General features: G+C 41.0%; 1 protein-coding gene across 1 annotated transcript in view; it reads right to left on the bottom strand.

The window, feature by feature from the left end:
* Positions 1 to 2,535: 2,535 nt before the first annotated feature.
* The window catches only part of LOC126456355 (juvenile hormone acid O-methyltransferase-like), a 41,455-nt gene continuing 29,992 nt past the window's right edge, over positions 2,536 to 13,998 (bottom strand). Inside the window, exons 5-6 of the mRNA XM_050092107.1 lie at positions 8,320 to 8,467; positions 2,536 to 2,854 (exon numbers count right to left, since the gene is read on the bottom strand). Of these exons, the coding sequence (XP_049948064.1) occupies positions 2,670 to 2,854; positions 8,320 to 8,467 (333 nt within the window). The 3' untranslated portion in view covers positions 2,536 to 2,669. The remainder of the gene's footprint in view (positions 2,855 to 8,319; positions 8,468 to 13,998) is intronic.

Below are 13,998 nucleotides of genomic sequence, written 5' to 3'. Positions count from 1 at the left end.
GAGATCACTAATCACTGTTTCCAAATTATGTATATACTCTTTAGCGTACAATAAATCCTGTTCTAATGTGGAAACAACGTTTTCTTCTCGCACAGTATCTTGTTTTGATAAGCACATCGATCGCAAACAACAGCCAATTACACCACAGTCACATTTTGCGCTTACCGCGGCAGAACTCGAGATGCATTTTGAATGAATCCATTTTTGACTCGCTGAACATAGTCTGAAACCATTAAAAAGTCTTTCACTGCATAAGATGCACTTTATATCGGCAGTATACATGTTTTTCACGGAGCCACTTACTAAAACTTCTATACGAGCCGCCATCTTGCCCTTGATAAGTTTGTCAAACCCGTTCTCCTGAACAAATCGTCATTTTGTTGTAATAATTTGTTTGTCTGTATATGTGCGTCACATATATCGGTTTCCGTCTCATTCGGATAATTAATTCGTGGTGCGCTGTTTTTCTATCTTACAGCGTATGTAGTTGTTTCAAAAACGTATGCAATACATTTAAGAATGACTTGCCTCGGGAAAAGTACGTCAAACTGCGGTGGCACGATGCAGTTACCATTACAAAACGCATCAAATTAAACAAATTAAATTACTGGGAATAACTTTGTCAGCTTTTTTTTTTTTTTTACCATACAAATGCCATCGCATTTACCTTCTGCTTTTGGTGTATCGGGCCATGCTGACTATTGTACGTCTTCATTGTTTGAAAGTACTCTTTGTTCCTATCGACTTCCATGTGGAAAGTGTGGTGACAAGTGTTAAAGCGGACTTCAAGAAAAAGGATATGCATTTTCGACTTTGTATGAAAGTACACATGATTCGACATGGCATTCGGTCATTCTGCTCTCAAACAATTACTGCACAATCCTCATACGCGTTCACTGAAACATAATAAACCTCACAAAGTGAAAAAATATGATCAACTATAGGATTCTGAAAATGACTTGCAGAAATCATTTAAATAAAACTGAAGTTATTATTCAGTAGATCATGAAATGTATAGGGATAAAATATTGTCGAGTTTCAAGCTGTGCCAAGTGGTCTGAAGCCCGAGAATATTTTATGTATGGATATCGCCGCGAGAGAATGCATCCATACACGTCGTCTATAACAGCAGAAGTGACATAACAATAAAGGAAGTCCTCCTTTGACAAAACCTAGTTTAGAAAAATGAGTGTCCCAGAGCAGAGAGTGTCCTTTCTCGCTACATTTAATACAGACTCTCTGGTTTTTAAGAAACATGTTTTTCTTCGCCTACTAATTGGTTCCTTTTAAGAATTTACCAAAAACAGTGAAATATTTACACTTGTTATATAATTTACTGACTTGGAATCCAGTTTAGCGAATATTACATACCGACAATTTCAATGTTTGACACAAGAGTGACGCATGTCGCACCTGCAAATTGTCAACAACAGGCATTTAAACTGAGTAAATGCATTCTTGTCATAATTCTGTTGACACACACACACACACACACACACACACACACACACACACACACACACACACACACACACACACACGCACACACATACACACCATACAGAACTATATCAACCATAATTCGTGGAACTAGCAAATAATAAATTACTGTAACAAATAACAAATGCTGTACCTACTGAGTTACAGTACTTGCGTTGTCAGTGCGGATCACTTCCATGACCAAAAAAGAAAAAAAATTACGTCTGAAAGCAAGAGGCTTCCATTGTTTATCATGGACAACTTTGAAATCATTATCCAACATAGGTGGACAACCGAGAGTTCCGATGAAACCGGTTCTAGGCGCTTCAGTCCGGAACCACGCGGTTGCTATGGTCGCAGGTTCGAATCCTGCCTCGGGCATGGATGTGTGTGATGTCCTTGGGTTAGTTAGGTTTAAATAGTTCTAAGTCTAGGGGACTGATGACCTCAGATGTTAAGTCTCATAGTGCTTAGAGCCATTTGATGAAACCGAACAGAGACATGTTAATGATTGTAGGTGCACGGCATTGCATCTTGACTAGTCTAGTGAATAAATACCACGTAAGCAAAATGATAGTTTTATATCCAACTCAACGATGTCACGAAAGCGTGGTACTTTGCGATTTAGGACTTGACCATGTGAAAAGGTACATAACTACTTTCTTCTCATGAACAACGCCGTTTTCTTGATAAACACTGAGAGAACGAAGCAACTATGGAGGAAAATTCATTTAACGCACTTGATAGAAAATATATACTGTTGTAATCAAATACTGACATAAATACATACATACAAAAGTTAACTGTATAAATGTAGCGTTGTAATTAGTAATACATCCGATACAAATACGCATATCTATTATGACAAAGACAATGGCACACTGCCTTCATTAGGACATCCCCCACTTCACTAAGCCAGTATTCTAGCATAGTTCCCATATTCAAGTACAAAGCAAAGATATCCAGTAGGGTAAAGGTACTGCAAATGCAGTGTCAATGCAGCTTCCAAAAGCGTTTTACAATACCTGTCCAGAAGAACAATACTTCATTACCACATTTACGTCTGACTTCCTTTTATTATACGTAGATTTTTTTTTGCAGCTTAATGGAAAGAGAACTTCTGATTCATAACATAAAAATGACATTAAATATCGTTAATCACAGCTGGGAAGTGTGTGGATGGCTCTGTATTATAGTTTCCTGCCTACGGCAGCCACTGTCGTACAGTGCATGCAGAACTTCGTCTCCCCGGTGGGCTCAGTGTAGTTTGTTAAGCCTCCAAGTTTCTCCATATGATGCATCCAGTCGTCCATAAAGTCATCCTGCTGGTCTTCTGGTATGCGATTCAGAAACGCATTTACTGATTTTAGGGCAGCTGAAACAGTAAGAGGTGAAATTTGTTAGTACAAATCAGAAATGCCTGTGGTGGAGCAAACACATGGTATCATCGCTCGTAACGCAGGCATCATTTGATGGTAGGCAATTAAAACCTCGTAGCTCTGTTTTCTTAAATTTAACAAGAGAAGCAAAAACTGTTATTTAAAAAAATATATAATGGTCGAAGCAGACGAAATGAATTAAAATTTGTGCTACACGTGTAACTATATGCCAGAAGCCTACTTATTGACAGATCAGAGAAATCCATGCACTTCTAAATATCTCTCTGTAAAGGAATACTGGTAACTGGAATCATGAGGTTTTCAGAGACAGATCGAGTTACAAGGTTTTGAGTGCCTACCGACGCATTAGTATTTTAGAAACAAAGGTATCGAAACTTTTTTCAGTAGGTGAACCGTTTGTGTAGACCTTGAAAATTGGATGCATAGTTTCAGTATTCACCCTGGATGGAAGTTCTCTTTCTCATGGGCGTCTCTAGAAATCTCTCCAACAGGATGTAAGCCTCCGTCCCACCTTTATTACTTTGAATAATTTAAGTGTTCACTCAAATTTTATGGCAGTCAGAAAAGTGGAAGGGGCTCGTTACATCAGATATTCAGGCGGCTATTAAATTGAACTATGTGACTAAACCAACCTCCGCTCGTCATACTATACGTATGGAAAACTATTTTTAATGATCGTTCTGAAGCGAGTACTCAGATCAACCACGGTTTAGTTTACCACTTACAGAAATTTTAAAGTCCCTCAGTAGTCTCTTTCAATCCTACATCACCTGACCTTAACAGTCACGTAAGTCAGTTTCTTTCAGCTAGTTCACAGTACGAATCTTTTGCTATTTCGTTGTTGTTGTTGTGGTCTTCAGTCCAGAGACTGGTTTGATGTAGCTCTCCGTGCTACCCTATCCTGTGCAAGATTCTTCATCTCCAAGTATCTACTACAACAAACATCCTTCTGAATCTGCTTAGTGTATTCATCTCTTGGTCTCCCTCTACGATTTTTACGCTCCACGCTGCCCTCTACTACTAAATTGGTGATCCCTTGATGCCTCAGAATATGTCCTACCAATTGATCCTTTCTTCTAGTCAAGTTGAGCCACAAATTCCTCTTCTCCCCAATTCTATTCAGTATCTCCTCATTAGTTACGTGATCTATCCATCTAATCTTCAGCAGTCTTCTGTAGCACCACATTTCGAAAGCCTCTATTCTCTTCTTGTCTAAACTATTTATCGTCCATGTTTCAGTCACGGAAATGACTACACTCGATACGAACTCCTTCAGAAAAGACTTCCTGACACTTAAATCTATACTCGATGTTAACAAATTTCTCTTCTTCCGAAACGCTTTCCTTACCATTGCCAGACTACACTTTATATCCTCCCTACTTCGACCATCATCAGTTATTTTGCTCCCCAAACAGCAAAATTCATGTACCACTTTAAGTGTCTCATTTCCTAATCTAATTCCCTCAGTTCACATGATTTAATTCGATTATTATCCACATTTTGCTTTTGTTGACGTTCATGTTATGTCCTCCTTTGAAGACACTGTCCATTCTGTTCAACTGCTCTTCCTTTGCTGTCTCTGACAGAATTACAATGTCATCGACAAACCTCGAAGTTTTTATTTCTTCTCCATGGATTTCAATTTCTACTCCAAATTTTTCTTTTGTTTCCTTTACTGCTTGCTCAATATACAGATTGAAGAACACCTAGGATAAGCTACAACTCTGTCTCACTCCCTTCCCAACCACTGCTTCCCTTTCATGCCCCTCAACTCTCATAACTGCCATCTGGTTTCGGTACAAACTGTAAATAGCCTCTCACTCGCTGTATTTTACCCCTGCCACCTTTAGAATTTGAAAGAGAGTATTCCAATCAACATTGTCAAAAGCTTTCTCTAAGTCTACAAATGCTAGAAACGTACGTTTGCCTTTCCTTAATCTATCTTCTAAGATAAGTCGTAGGGTCAGTATTTCCTCACGTGTTCCAACATTTCTACGGAATCAAAATTGATCTTCCGCAAGGTCGGCTTCTACCAGTTTTTCCATCCGTCTGTAAAGAATTCATGCCAGTATTTTGTAGCCGTGACTTATTAAACCGATAGTTCGGTAATTTTCACACCTGTCAACACCTGCTTTCGTTGGGATTGGAATTCTTATATTCTTGAAGTCTGAGGATATTTCGCCTGCCTCATACATCTTTTTCATCAGATGGTAGAGTTTTGTCAGGGCTGGCTCTCCCAAGGCTATCAGTAATTCTAATGGAATGTTGTCTACTCCAGGGGCCTTATTTCGATTCACGTCTTTCAGTGCTCTGTCAAACTCGTCACGCAGTATTCTCTCCCATTTCATCTTCATCTACGTCTTCTTCTGCAACAGGCCTACTAAAGATACTGCTTATAACACACTTGTTCCCCCTATTCTGGAGTTCTGCTGTGCGGTGTGGGACCCGCATCAGATGGGACTCACGGATGACATCGAAAAAGTACAAAGAAGGGCAGCTCGTTTTGTATTATCGCGAAGTAGGAGAAATAGTGTCACAGACATGATAAGTGAATTGGAGTGGCAATCATTAAAACAAAGGCGTTTTTCGTTGGGACGGGATCTTCTCATGAAATTTCAATCATCAGTTTTCTCCTGCTATTGCGAAAACATTCTGTTGGCACCCACCTGCATAGGGATAAATGATCATCACGACAAAATAAGAGGAATCAAGGTTCGCACAGAAAAATTTAAGTGCTCGTTTTTCCTGCGCGCCGTTGGAGATCGGAACGGTAGAGATGGTTCAGTGAACCCCCTGCCAGGCACTTTATTGTGAATAGCAGAGTAATCACGTATATGTACCCTTAGTAATATGTGTCTCTACATCCTTACATGTGTCCTCTAGCCGTCCCTGTTTAGCCATTTTGCACTTCCTGTCGATCTCATTTTTGAGCCGTTTGTATTCCTTTTGCCTGCTTCATTTACTGCATTTTTATATTTTCTCCTTTCATCAATTAAATTCAATACCTCCTCTATTACCCAAGGATTTCCAATAGCCCTTGTCTTTTTACCTACTTGATCCTCTGCTGCCATTCAGTAATATCACCTAAAAGTGTTCGAGATACTTCCGATATTCCACTTTGACACGTGGCTGCCCAAGAAACTAGTTTGGCACGTGCTACTAATAACTGCTTTACACGCTACACTTTTTGATGTTCACACTGTTTAAAACTCACGATTCTACACACTTTTGTTTTACAAAACTACTTCCCACCAATTTTCCGTAAGAAAACATGTTACAGATTCTTCTCCTTATCACTTTCTAACTCATATTGCAATATTAAACTTTAGTTCGCAACAGCTCGACTGTCACCTTTGGCCCCTTAGCCGTAGACTGACTCGCTCTAACATCTCGAAAGCGCGCGCAAAATCTGCTTGGGATTCCCCGACCGCTGGAGCGTGACTGTCTTCCAGAACCTTCTAGAATGCCAGGATGTCGCAGCCACCGAAAATGGGATTGTGTATCGATCTCTGGTAAGAGTGTCTATAATGGTGCTGATACAAGGAGACACGATTCTGAAATTTCCGTTTTTGATGTAACTGAATTGGTAGATTTCAAGATCTACTGTGGCCCCACGTGAACTTGAGTCAAATCCTATTGTATACCAAACGATTGATACCCACTCAACATATTTTGGAAGGTGAATAACTTTGTACCTAAAAGGTACGCATATTTCATTAGTAGACCTATGTACAAAGGACATCTTTATACACTGTTAATATGAAAACTGACATCACTTTACTTGAATTAATGATCAATGACGCGTATTCATTTAGCTAGGAAATAAAGTTCACTATGTCCACTGAGTGGCGACAGGTTGCTTTCCCGATTAATCAAATTTCAAATTCCATCGGCGTAAAACGTCTGAAAGCAGGCACCCTGAAACAATCGGCAGAAGGATCCAGACAGGACGTGGAAGTATTATCGTCTGGGGAGCGTTTCTTTGGCATTCGCTGGGTGATCTCCCATTCTGGAAGGCACAGTGAATCAACACGAGTGTGCTTCTACCCTTGGGGACCATGTGAATCCCTATAAGAAGTTTGTTTTTTCGGCACAATAGCGTTTACTATCAGGACAATGCAACGTGTCACATAGCTCGCCGTTTACGTGCGTGTTTCGCTTTCCTCTGTCCACCAAATCCAATTGAGAATCTATGGGACCACCTAGATTGGACTGTTGGCGCCATGGATGCTCAGCCGAGAAACCCAGCGAAGCTGACCACAGCACTGGAGTCAGTATGGCTCCACATTTCGGTCGGTACTCTAACAACCCTACCACAACAAAGGTCAAAAATTAATTATGATTGTAGTGTTGCTCACGCTGCTAAATATTGCATTTTCGGGCAACAACAAAGTTATATTATGTGGCATGTGTCATAAGAGCACAGTTAATAAAGTCATTTCTTGAAATAATGGATAAACTAGGCACTCATCTTTTCGTGTTTCCCACGCTGGTCTCATTGTGAACTCATGGTTCAATCGTCGAAAATCTAGGTAGTGATGATTCCAAGCCCGGATGCAAAGAGGCCTAGGTGTTATTCTGCGATATTCAAAAGTTTTATAGATGTGTTTCATAAACCATTCTTGAAGATTAAACTTTTGCAAGTTAGGACAATGGTGACGTGAAAAAGTAATCAGCACTCCGAATTTGAGTTACACTTCTTTTTTATTACTTTTGTTGCAATATCACGTAACTCGTTCCAAAACATCACTTCACAATATAAAACATACTTGAAAATATCTTCCTCACTGTTAAAGTTCACATTTCATAAACTGACTACAATTTGCGTCTTTTTAACATGATGACCAAAGCTTGACTCTCTAATAACCGCTTACGTGCCCAAAAATCAGAGTTACAAGTACGTCAAAGATCATAGTGACAAAAGAAAGAATACACATAAGAATAATATCATTGCAATACATACATATCGATGTATCGAAGTACCTCTACATTAATGAAATCAAATCTAAATGTTGTCACAGAAATATGTTAACTATTTTATAGAAACACAGTAGAATATTGCTGGTACCGAGAGGTTGAGGTGAGGTGCCGTAATGGTTACGCAATTCAAGTACCATTACAGTAGCTTCCAGAACCAGACTCTCTTCCTAAGCGTCTCGCAGTGGTTCGCACTAGAGAAGGTGATTACTCAGGCTTTTGACAGGTGGTTATTTTAACGTGACTAAGCAGGGTACTGTACTCCAGTAAGGACATTACTCTAATTAGTAAATGGAGTCAGACACAAGTGTTACTTTTTACGAAGACTATTCGAGATGATTTACGATAAAGTGAGGACGTAAATCTAGGTGTGGAGCAATGCTAACATGGAGATAGAAGAGGACTATTCTAAGGAAGTTAAATTCGCGAATTAGGTGGCTGGTGAAACTCAGAATGACCTTACCTCTGTGCTGCGCTTCGGATGGGAACACGAACGTCTGCGGACTCATGTCGCAGCGCACGACGTGGAAGCCCTCGCTCTGCAGCAGCTGACGGAACTCGCTGGCTGGGTCCTCACTGCGATGATAGGGCGACACAAACGTCTCCACGTCCTGCTGGAAGCAGCAGATTAATTCACTTCTTTGATTCAAAACTAGAAGTGTATTTCCTAAAGACATCTTCTTCGTTCTATAAGGGCATTAGAAAAACAGACAATGGTCTTTCTTTTACATATTAAAGATAGTGATTAACTGAAACAACAAGTTTACCGTTCCCAGTCACTGTTTATTTATCTCCATGGCGCGTTTCAAAGGTTTAAACCTCCATCATCAGGTGGACTTACATTTGTTAGTGTGACATGTATGTGTGTGTGTGTGTGTGTGTGTGTGTGTGTGTGTGTGTGTGTGTGTGTGTGTGTTGTGTTACGATTTTTCGGAAGAACTTGTGGCACTGTCTCCAGTGGCCACAGGTTTAGTTCACTATCGTAACACATCACATGTATACTGTCATATTTTGTAAACAAAAAAAAAGAAAAAACAAATCGTAACATTACATATACACACATGCCATACTAACAAATTTAAATCCATCTTAGAAACGCGTCGTGGAGATAAATAAATAAACAGTTACTGGTAACAGTAAACTTGTTTCATTTAATGTCAATGTCCGCCACCGTAGCTGAGTACACAGCGAGCTGGCTTGTCATGCTGAGAGGCCCGGGTTCGATTCACGGATGGGTTGGAGATTCTCTTCGCTCCGGGACTCGGAGTTTGTGTCGTCTTCATCATCCTCATTTCATCCTCATAGACGCGCAAGTCGCCGAAGTGGCGCCACATCAAAAGACTTGCACAAGGCGACCAGGTCTATCCGCCGGGAGGCGCTCGCCACACGACATTTCTTTCTATTTAATGTCAATAACAGTCACGGTAATGCCTGACCTAAAATGTTTACATATAAAGATAGTGACTCAAGATTGTAGTTGACTCTGGATATAGGTTGGTTGGTTGGTTTGGGGAAGGAGACCAGACAGCGTGGTCATCGGTCTCATCGGATTAGGGAAGGATTGGGAAGGAAGTCGGCCGTGCCCTTTCAGAGGAACCATCCCGGCATTTGCCTGGAGTGATTTAGGGAAATCACGGAAAACCTAAATCAGGATGGCCGGACGCGGGATTGAACCGTCGTTCTCCCGAATGCGAGTCCAGTGTCTAACCACTGCGCCACCTTGCTTGGTGCCAACAGTTTTGGCGACAAGTTTTGAGTATGTGCGCTGTGTATAACTACATTTTTGAGTTAATAAAATCGTTACCGTTACTTTACTTTACACTAGTGACCGGGTTTCATTTGAATGTCCCTTATACTTACCAGTATCATTAAACCACCAAATTGTACGAAGAAGCTAGTTCATACACACATTATTTCAGTACAGAACTGAAATGTTTAAACCGCGGTCAGTAGCGGTCTGAAAAGGTTATTACGGCGTTGCTGGGTACGTTATGTAGAGAAATAATTGTTAACAAAAAGTTCGATACATTGCACCTTTTCTGAGTTAATTGGCATTGAATTTAGTCCACCAGACCATTGGACGCGCAAATTCAAGCAACCTGCCAGAGATGGTGTCGCCAAATGTGTTCTTCGTTTGGTTTCCTGAAACCGAACAAGAGAGCGATACAAAAAGTGGACATGGGACGGTAGTAAGGATTGAACCGGAGCCAAAGGCTGAGCCGTCTCGTGCGTTATCATCTGCACTACCATAACTACGGACACTAATTGCATATGGCGTGCCGCTTGAATCTGCTCACGCAGCGGCGTGATTGGCTAACTTCAACGCCAGTTAACTCTGAAGCGGCACAACACACCGATTTTTTTCCTCAGTAGTTATTTCTCAGTAAAACTACCCTACAGCGTTTGCAGATTGCTTCTGACCGCCTTGCATAAATAATAAATGAAAACTAGTTTCATTCAAAGGAACAGGTGGATATTTAGTGATTTACAAACAGCTATTAAATACTAAAAATTGCCTACAATATTTTCTAGAAAGCCATATATCTAATAATTACTGTAGTTCCAATGTAGTATTAATTCCAAAAAATAAATGTGAAAACAATATCTGACACTAGGTTCACACTTCCTGGCCGCCTCAAACATAGAATTTAACTGGACGAAGTATAAGTCTGCCGCAATGTTAATGCAATTGGTTTTAGCCTATATCGCTACATATTTACGATGCGGTAGTCACTAAAACTTACATTTCTTCATCAGTAAAAACTTAATATATTGTCACAGTATAGTGAAACTTACTTGAGGACTAACTATTAGAAACTATTTCTGTTGGCTGTATTAATAATTAACTATCATAAAACTGATCTACTGTAGTTAGACCTAAATAGGCAATAATGGTACGCAATAAAAATTGCAGGAAGGCACTGTTTCCGAATAAGTCACTACTGCCTCAGGAATATTAAGCAGTTACTTCATTTATGTTTACACGAGTTCACTGATGACTTTCTTGGAATAACGGTTACGTACACCCTGTTTGAAAAAGGGGCGTACCGACAAAGAAAATTTTCTCACTGCATTCAAAAATGGTTCAAATGGCTCTGAGCACTATGGGACTCAACTGCTGAGGTCATTAGTCCCCTAGAACTTAGAACTAGTTAAACCTAACTAACCTAAGGACATCACAAACATCCATGCCCGAGGCAGGATTCGAACCTGCGACCGTAGCGGTCTTGCGGTTCCAGACTGCAGCGCCTTTAACCGCACGGCCACTTCGGCCGGCTTTCACTGCATTAATAACAAACATTTTAAGTGACAAAATCTTCGAGTCGTATGTAACCAAACAGTTTACTGAAATGCCTATGATTTCTTCACTTTTTATTAGAAATTGCATGTACTCAAAATTTATTGTTTTCTTCGAGTAGTTGTACTTTCCTATGTAGCACGCGTATCCGCGTCATCGTGTTTTATACGTTTCTGTCTGGCATGTAGATAGCTAACACATGCACTATGTGATCAAAAGTATCCGGACACCTGGATGAAAAACAGATTTGTGCCGCCCTCCATCGGTAATGCTGGAATTCAATATGGTGTTGGCCCATCCTTAGTCTTGATGACAGCTTCCACTCTCGCGGGCATACGTTCAATCAGGTGTTGGAAGATTTCTTGGGGAATGGCAGCCCATTCTTCACGGAGTGCTGCACTGAGGAGAGTTATCGATGTCGGTCGGTGAGGCCTGGCACGAAGTCGGCGTTACAAAACATCCCAAAGGTGTTCAGTAGGATTCAGGTCTGGATTCTGTGCTGGCCAGTCCATTACAGGGATGTTATTATCGTGTAGCCACTCCGCCACAGGCCGTGCATAATAAACAGGTGCTCGATCGTGTTGAAAGGTGCAATCGCCATCCCCGAATTGCTCTTCAACAGCAGGGAAGCAAGAAGGTGCTTAAAACATCAATTTAGGCTTCTGCTGTGATTGTGTCACGCAAAACAACAAGGGGTGCAAGCATCCTCCATGAAAAACACGATCACATCATAACACCACCACCTCCTAATTTTACTGTTGGCGCTACACACGCTGGCAGAGGACGATCATCGGCATTCGCCATACCCACACCCCACCATCGGATCGCGATTCGTCACTCCACACAACGTTTTTCCACTGTTCAATGATCCAATGTTTACGATCCTTACACCAAGCGAGCCGTCGTTTGGCATTTACCGGCATGATGTGTGGCTTATGAGCAGCCACTCGACCATGAAATCCAAGTTTTCTCACCTCCCGCATGTCATAGTACTTGCAGTGGATCCTGATGTAGTGTGGAATTCCTGTGTGATGGTCTGGATAGATGTCTGCCTATTACACATTACGACCCTCTTCAACTGTCAGCGGTCTCAGTTTGTCAACAGACGAGATCGACCTGTATGCTTTTGTGGTGTACGTGTCTCTTCTCGTTTCCACTTCACTATCACATCGGAAACAGTGGACCTAGGGATGTTTAGTGTTGTGTCGGTAGCTGGGCCGACACCGTGAAGTTGAGATGGCTGAAAAGGCAAGCTAGACTAAAGCAGACGGGCGTGAAGTACTGGAACAGGATACGTAATTAATGTTAGGAAGAAAAGTACGGAGCAGGTTTAATACTTAACTTTACTTAATCAGTGTGGTACATCGATCTTGACGATACACAGGAGACTTTAAGTACAATCACTGTATGGCTAATGGCGCCTTGCTAGTTCGTAGCCATTAACTTAGCTGATGGGTATTCTGTCTCTCGGCTAATGAGAGAGAAAAGGCTTCGTACATCTGGTCGGTAGCTAGGTTCTCGTACAACTGGGGCGAGTGCTCTCTCGTATCACGAGACCTGCCTTGGTGGTGGCGCTAGGTCTGCGATTACACAGTGGCGACACGCGGGTCCGACATGTACTAAATGGACCGCGGCCGATTTAAGCTACCACCTAGCAAGTGTGGTGTCTGGCGGTGACACCACATTTAGGAGTGTGGAAATCTTGAGTACAGACTATAAAACAAGCGACACCCAATCACCTGAACACGTTCGAAGTCCGTGACTTCCGGAAACGCCCCATTCTGCTCTCTCAAGATATCTAATGACTACTGAGGTCGCTGATATGGAGTATCTGGCAGTAGGTGGAAGCACAATGCACGTAATATGAAAAATGTATTTTTTGGGGGCGTTCGGATATTTTTGATCACATAGAGAAAAGTCGCGGTCATTCTAATGATCTCGATACATTATTCTGTCTGGAATTTGTTCGAGAAAAGTCGCTAATATTCTACTGTTTTCTCGTACAGAAAACCTTCGACAGGTAGCGTTATAAATACGCACTATTCGCCGGACAGACTTAATGGCTTAGCTCTGCTGAACACTCACCCTGGCATTGATTATCCTATTGGCGATGTAATTAACCAATTAGCCAGGAAGAATAGGTGCATGGAATTCATCATTTAAGGAATAGAACCACAACTGCAACTTTTTTGTATCATAAGATGGCACTCTTTTGTATATGTGTACAATCAGTTTAAATAAAACTTTCTTAAACTTTGCATGTGACTTTATTATTTTTTATTACGATAAAAGTAAAGGTAGCTCAAGGCATCTTTAGCGCCTCCTCCATGAAGTTTTTCTGTAACCGCCACTGGTGACAGCTCGTTAAAGTTATTTGCACGAGAATACCGAACCTTAATATGAAAGCGTGACAAAGGGGTAAAGTCACCATAGAAATTAATTTGGTCCTCCATCATGGTTGCATAAGTCATAAACGACCTTAATGACCTTCAAAAAATAAATTATTGCTTGATTTTTCTAAATAAATATTTTATTTAATTTAGGTTCATTAGGCCTCCTCCTCCATTAGCCTAATTTGATTATGTGTTGTTAACCCTGTACTGACCTAAGCCGAAGTCGTGTTCTTCCTGCCATCGTACTTCACTAACTCCAGCTATATCTAACTTCAGCCTTTTCTCGTTTTAAATTCTCTAACCTATCTATTCGATTGAGGCATCTGACATTCCACGCTCTGACCCGTTGACTGCCAGTTTTGCTTTTCCTGATGACAACATTTTTACAGGTAGTCCCAGCTCTGAGATCCGGATGGAAAACCATTTTATCCAAGAGGATATCGTAATCATC

Source organism: Schistocerca serialis, chromosome 2 (assembly GCF_023864345.2).
Source record: "Schistocerca serialis cubense isolate TAMUIC-IGC-003099 chromosome 2, iqSchSeri2.2, whole genome shotgun sequence".
Classification (NCBI taxonomy): Eukaryota; Metazoa; Arthropoda; class Insecta; order Orthoptera; family Acrididae; genus Schistocerca; species Schistocerca serialis.
The sequence above is the reverse complement of the archived record's forward strand: the minus strand, read 5'-3'. Positions and strand labels throughout refer to the sequence as shown.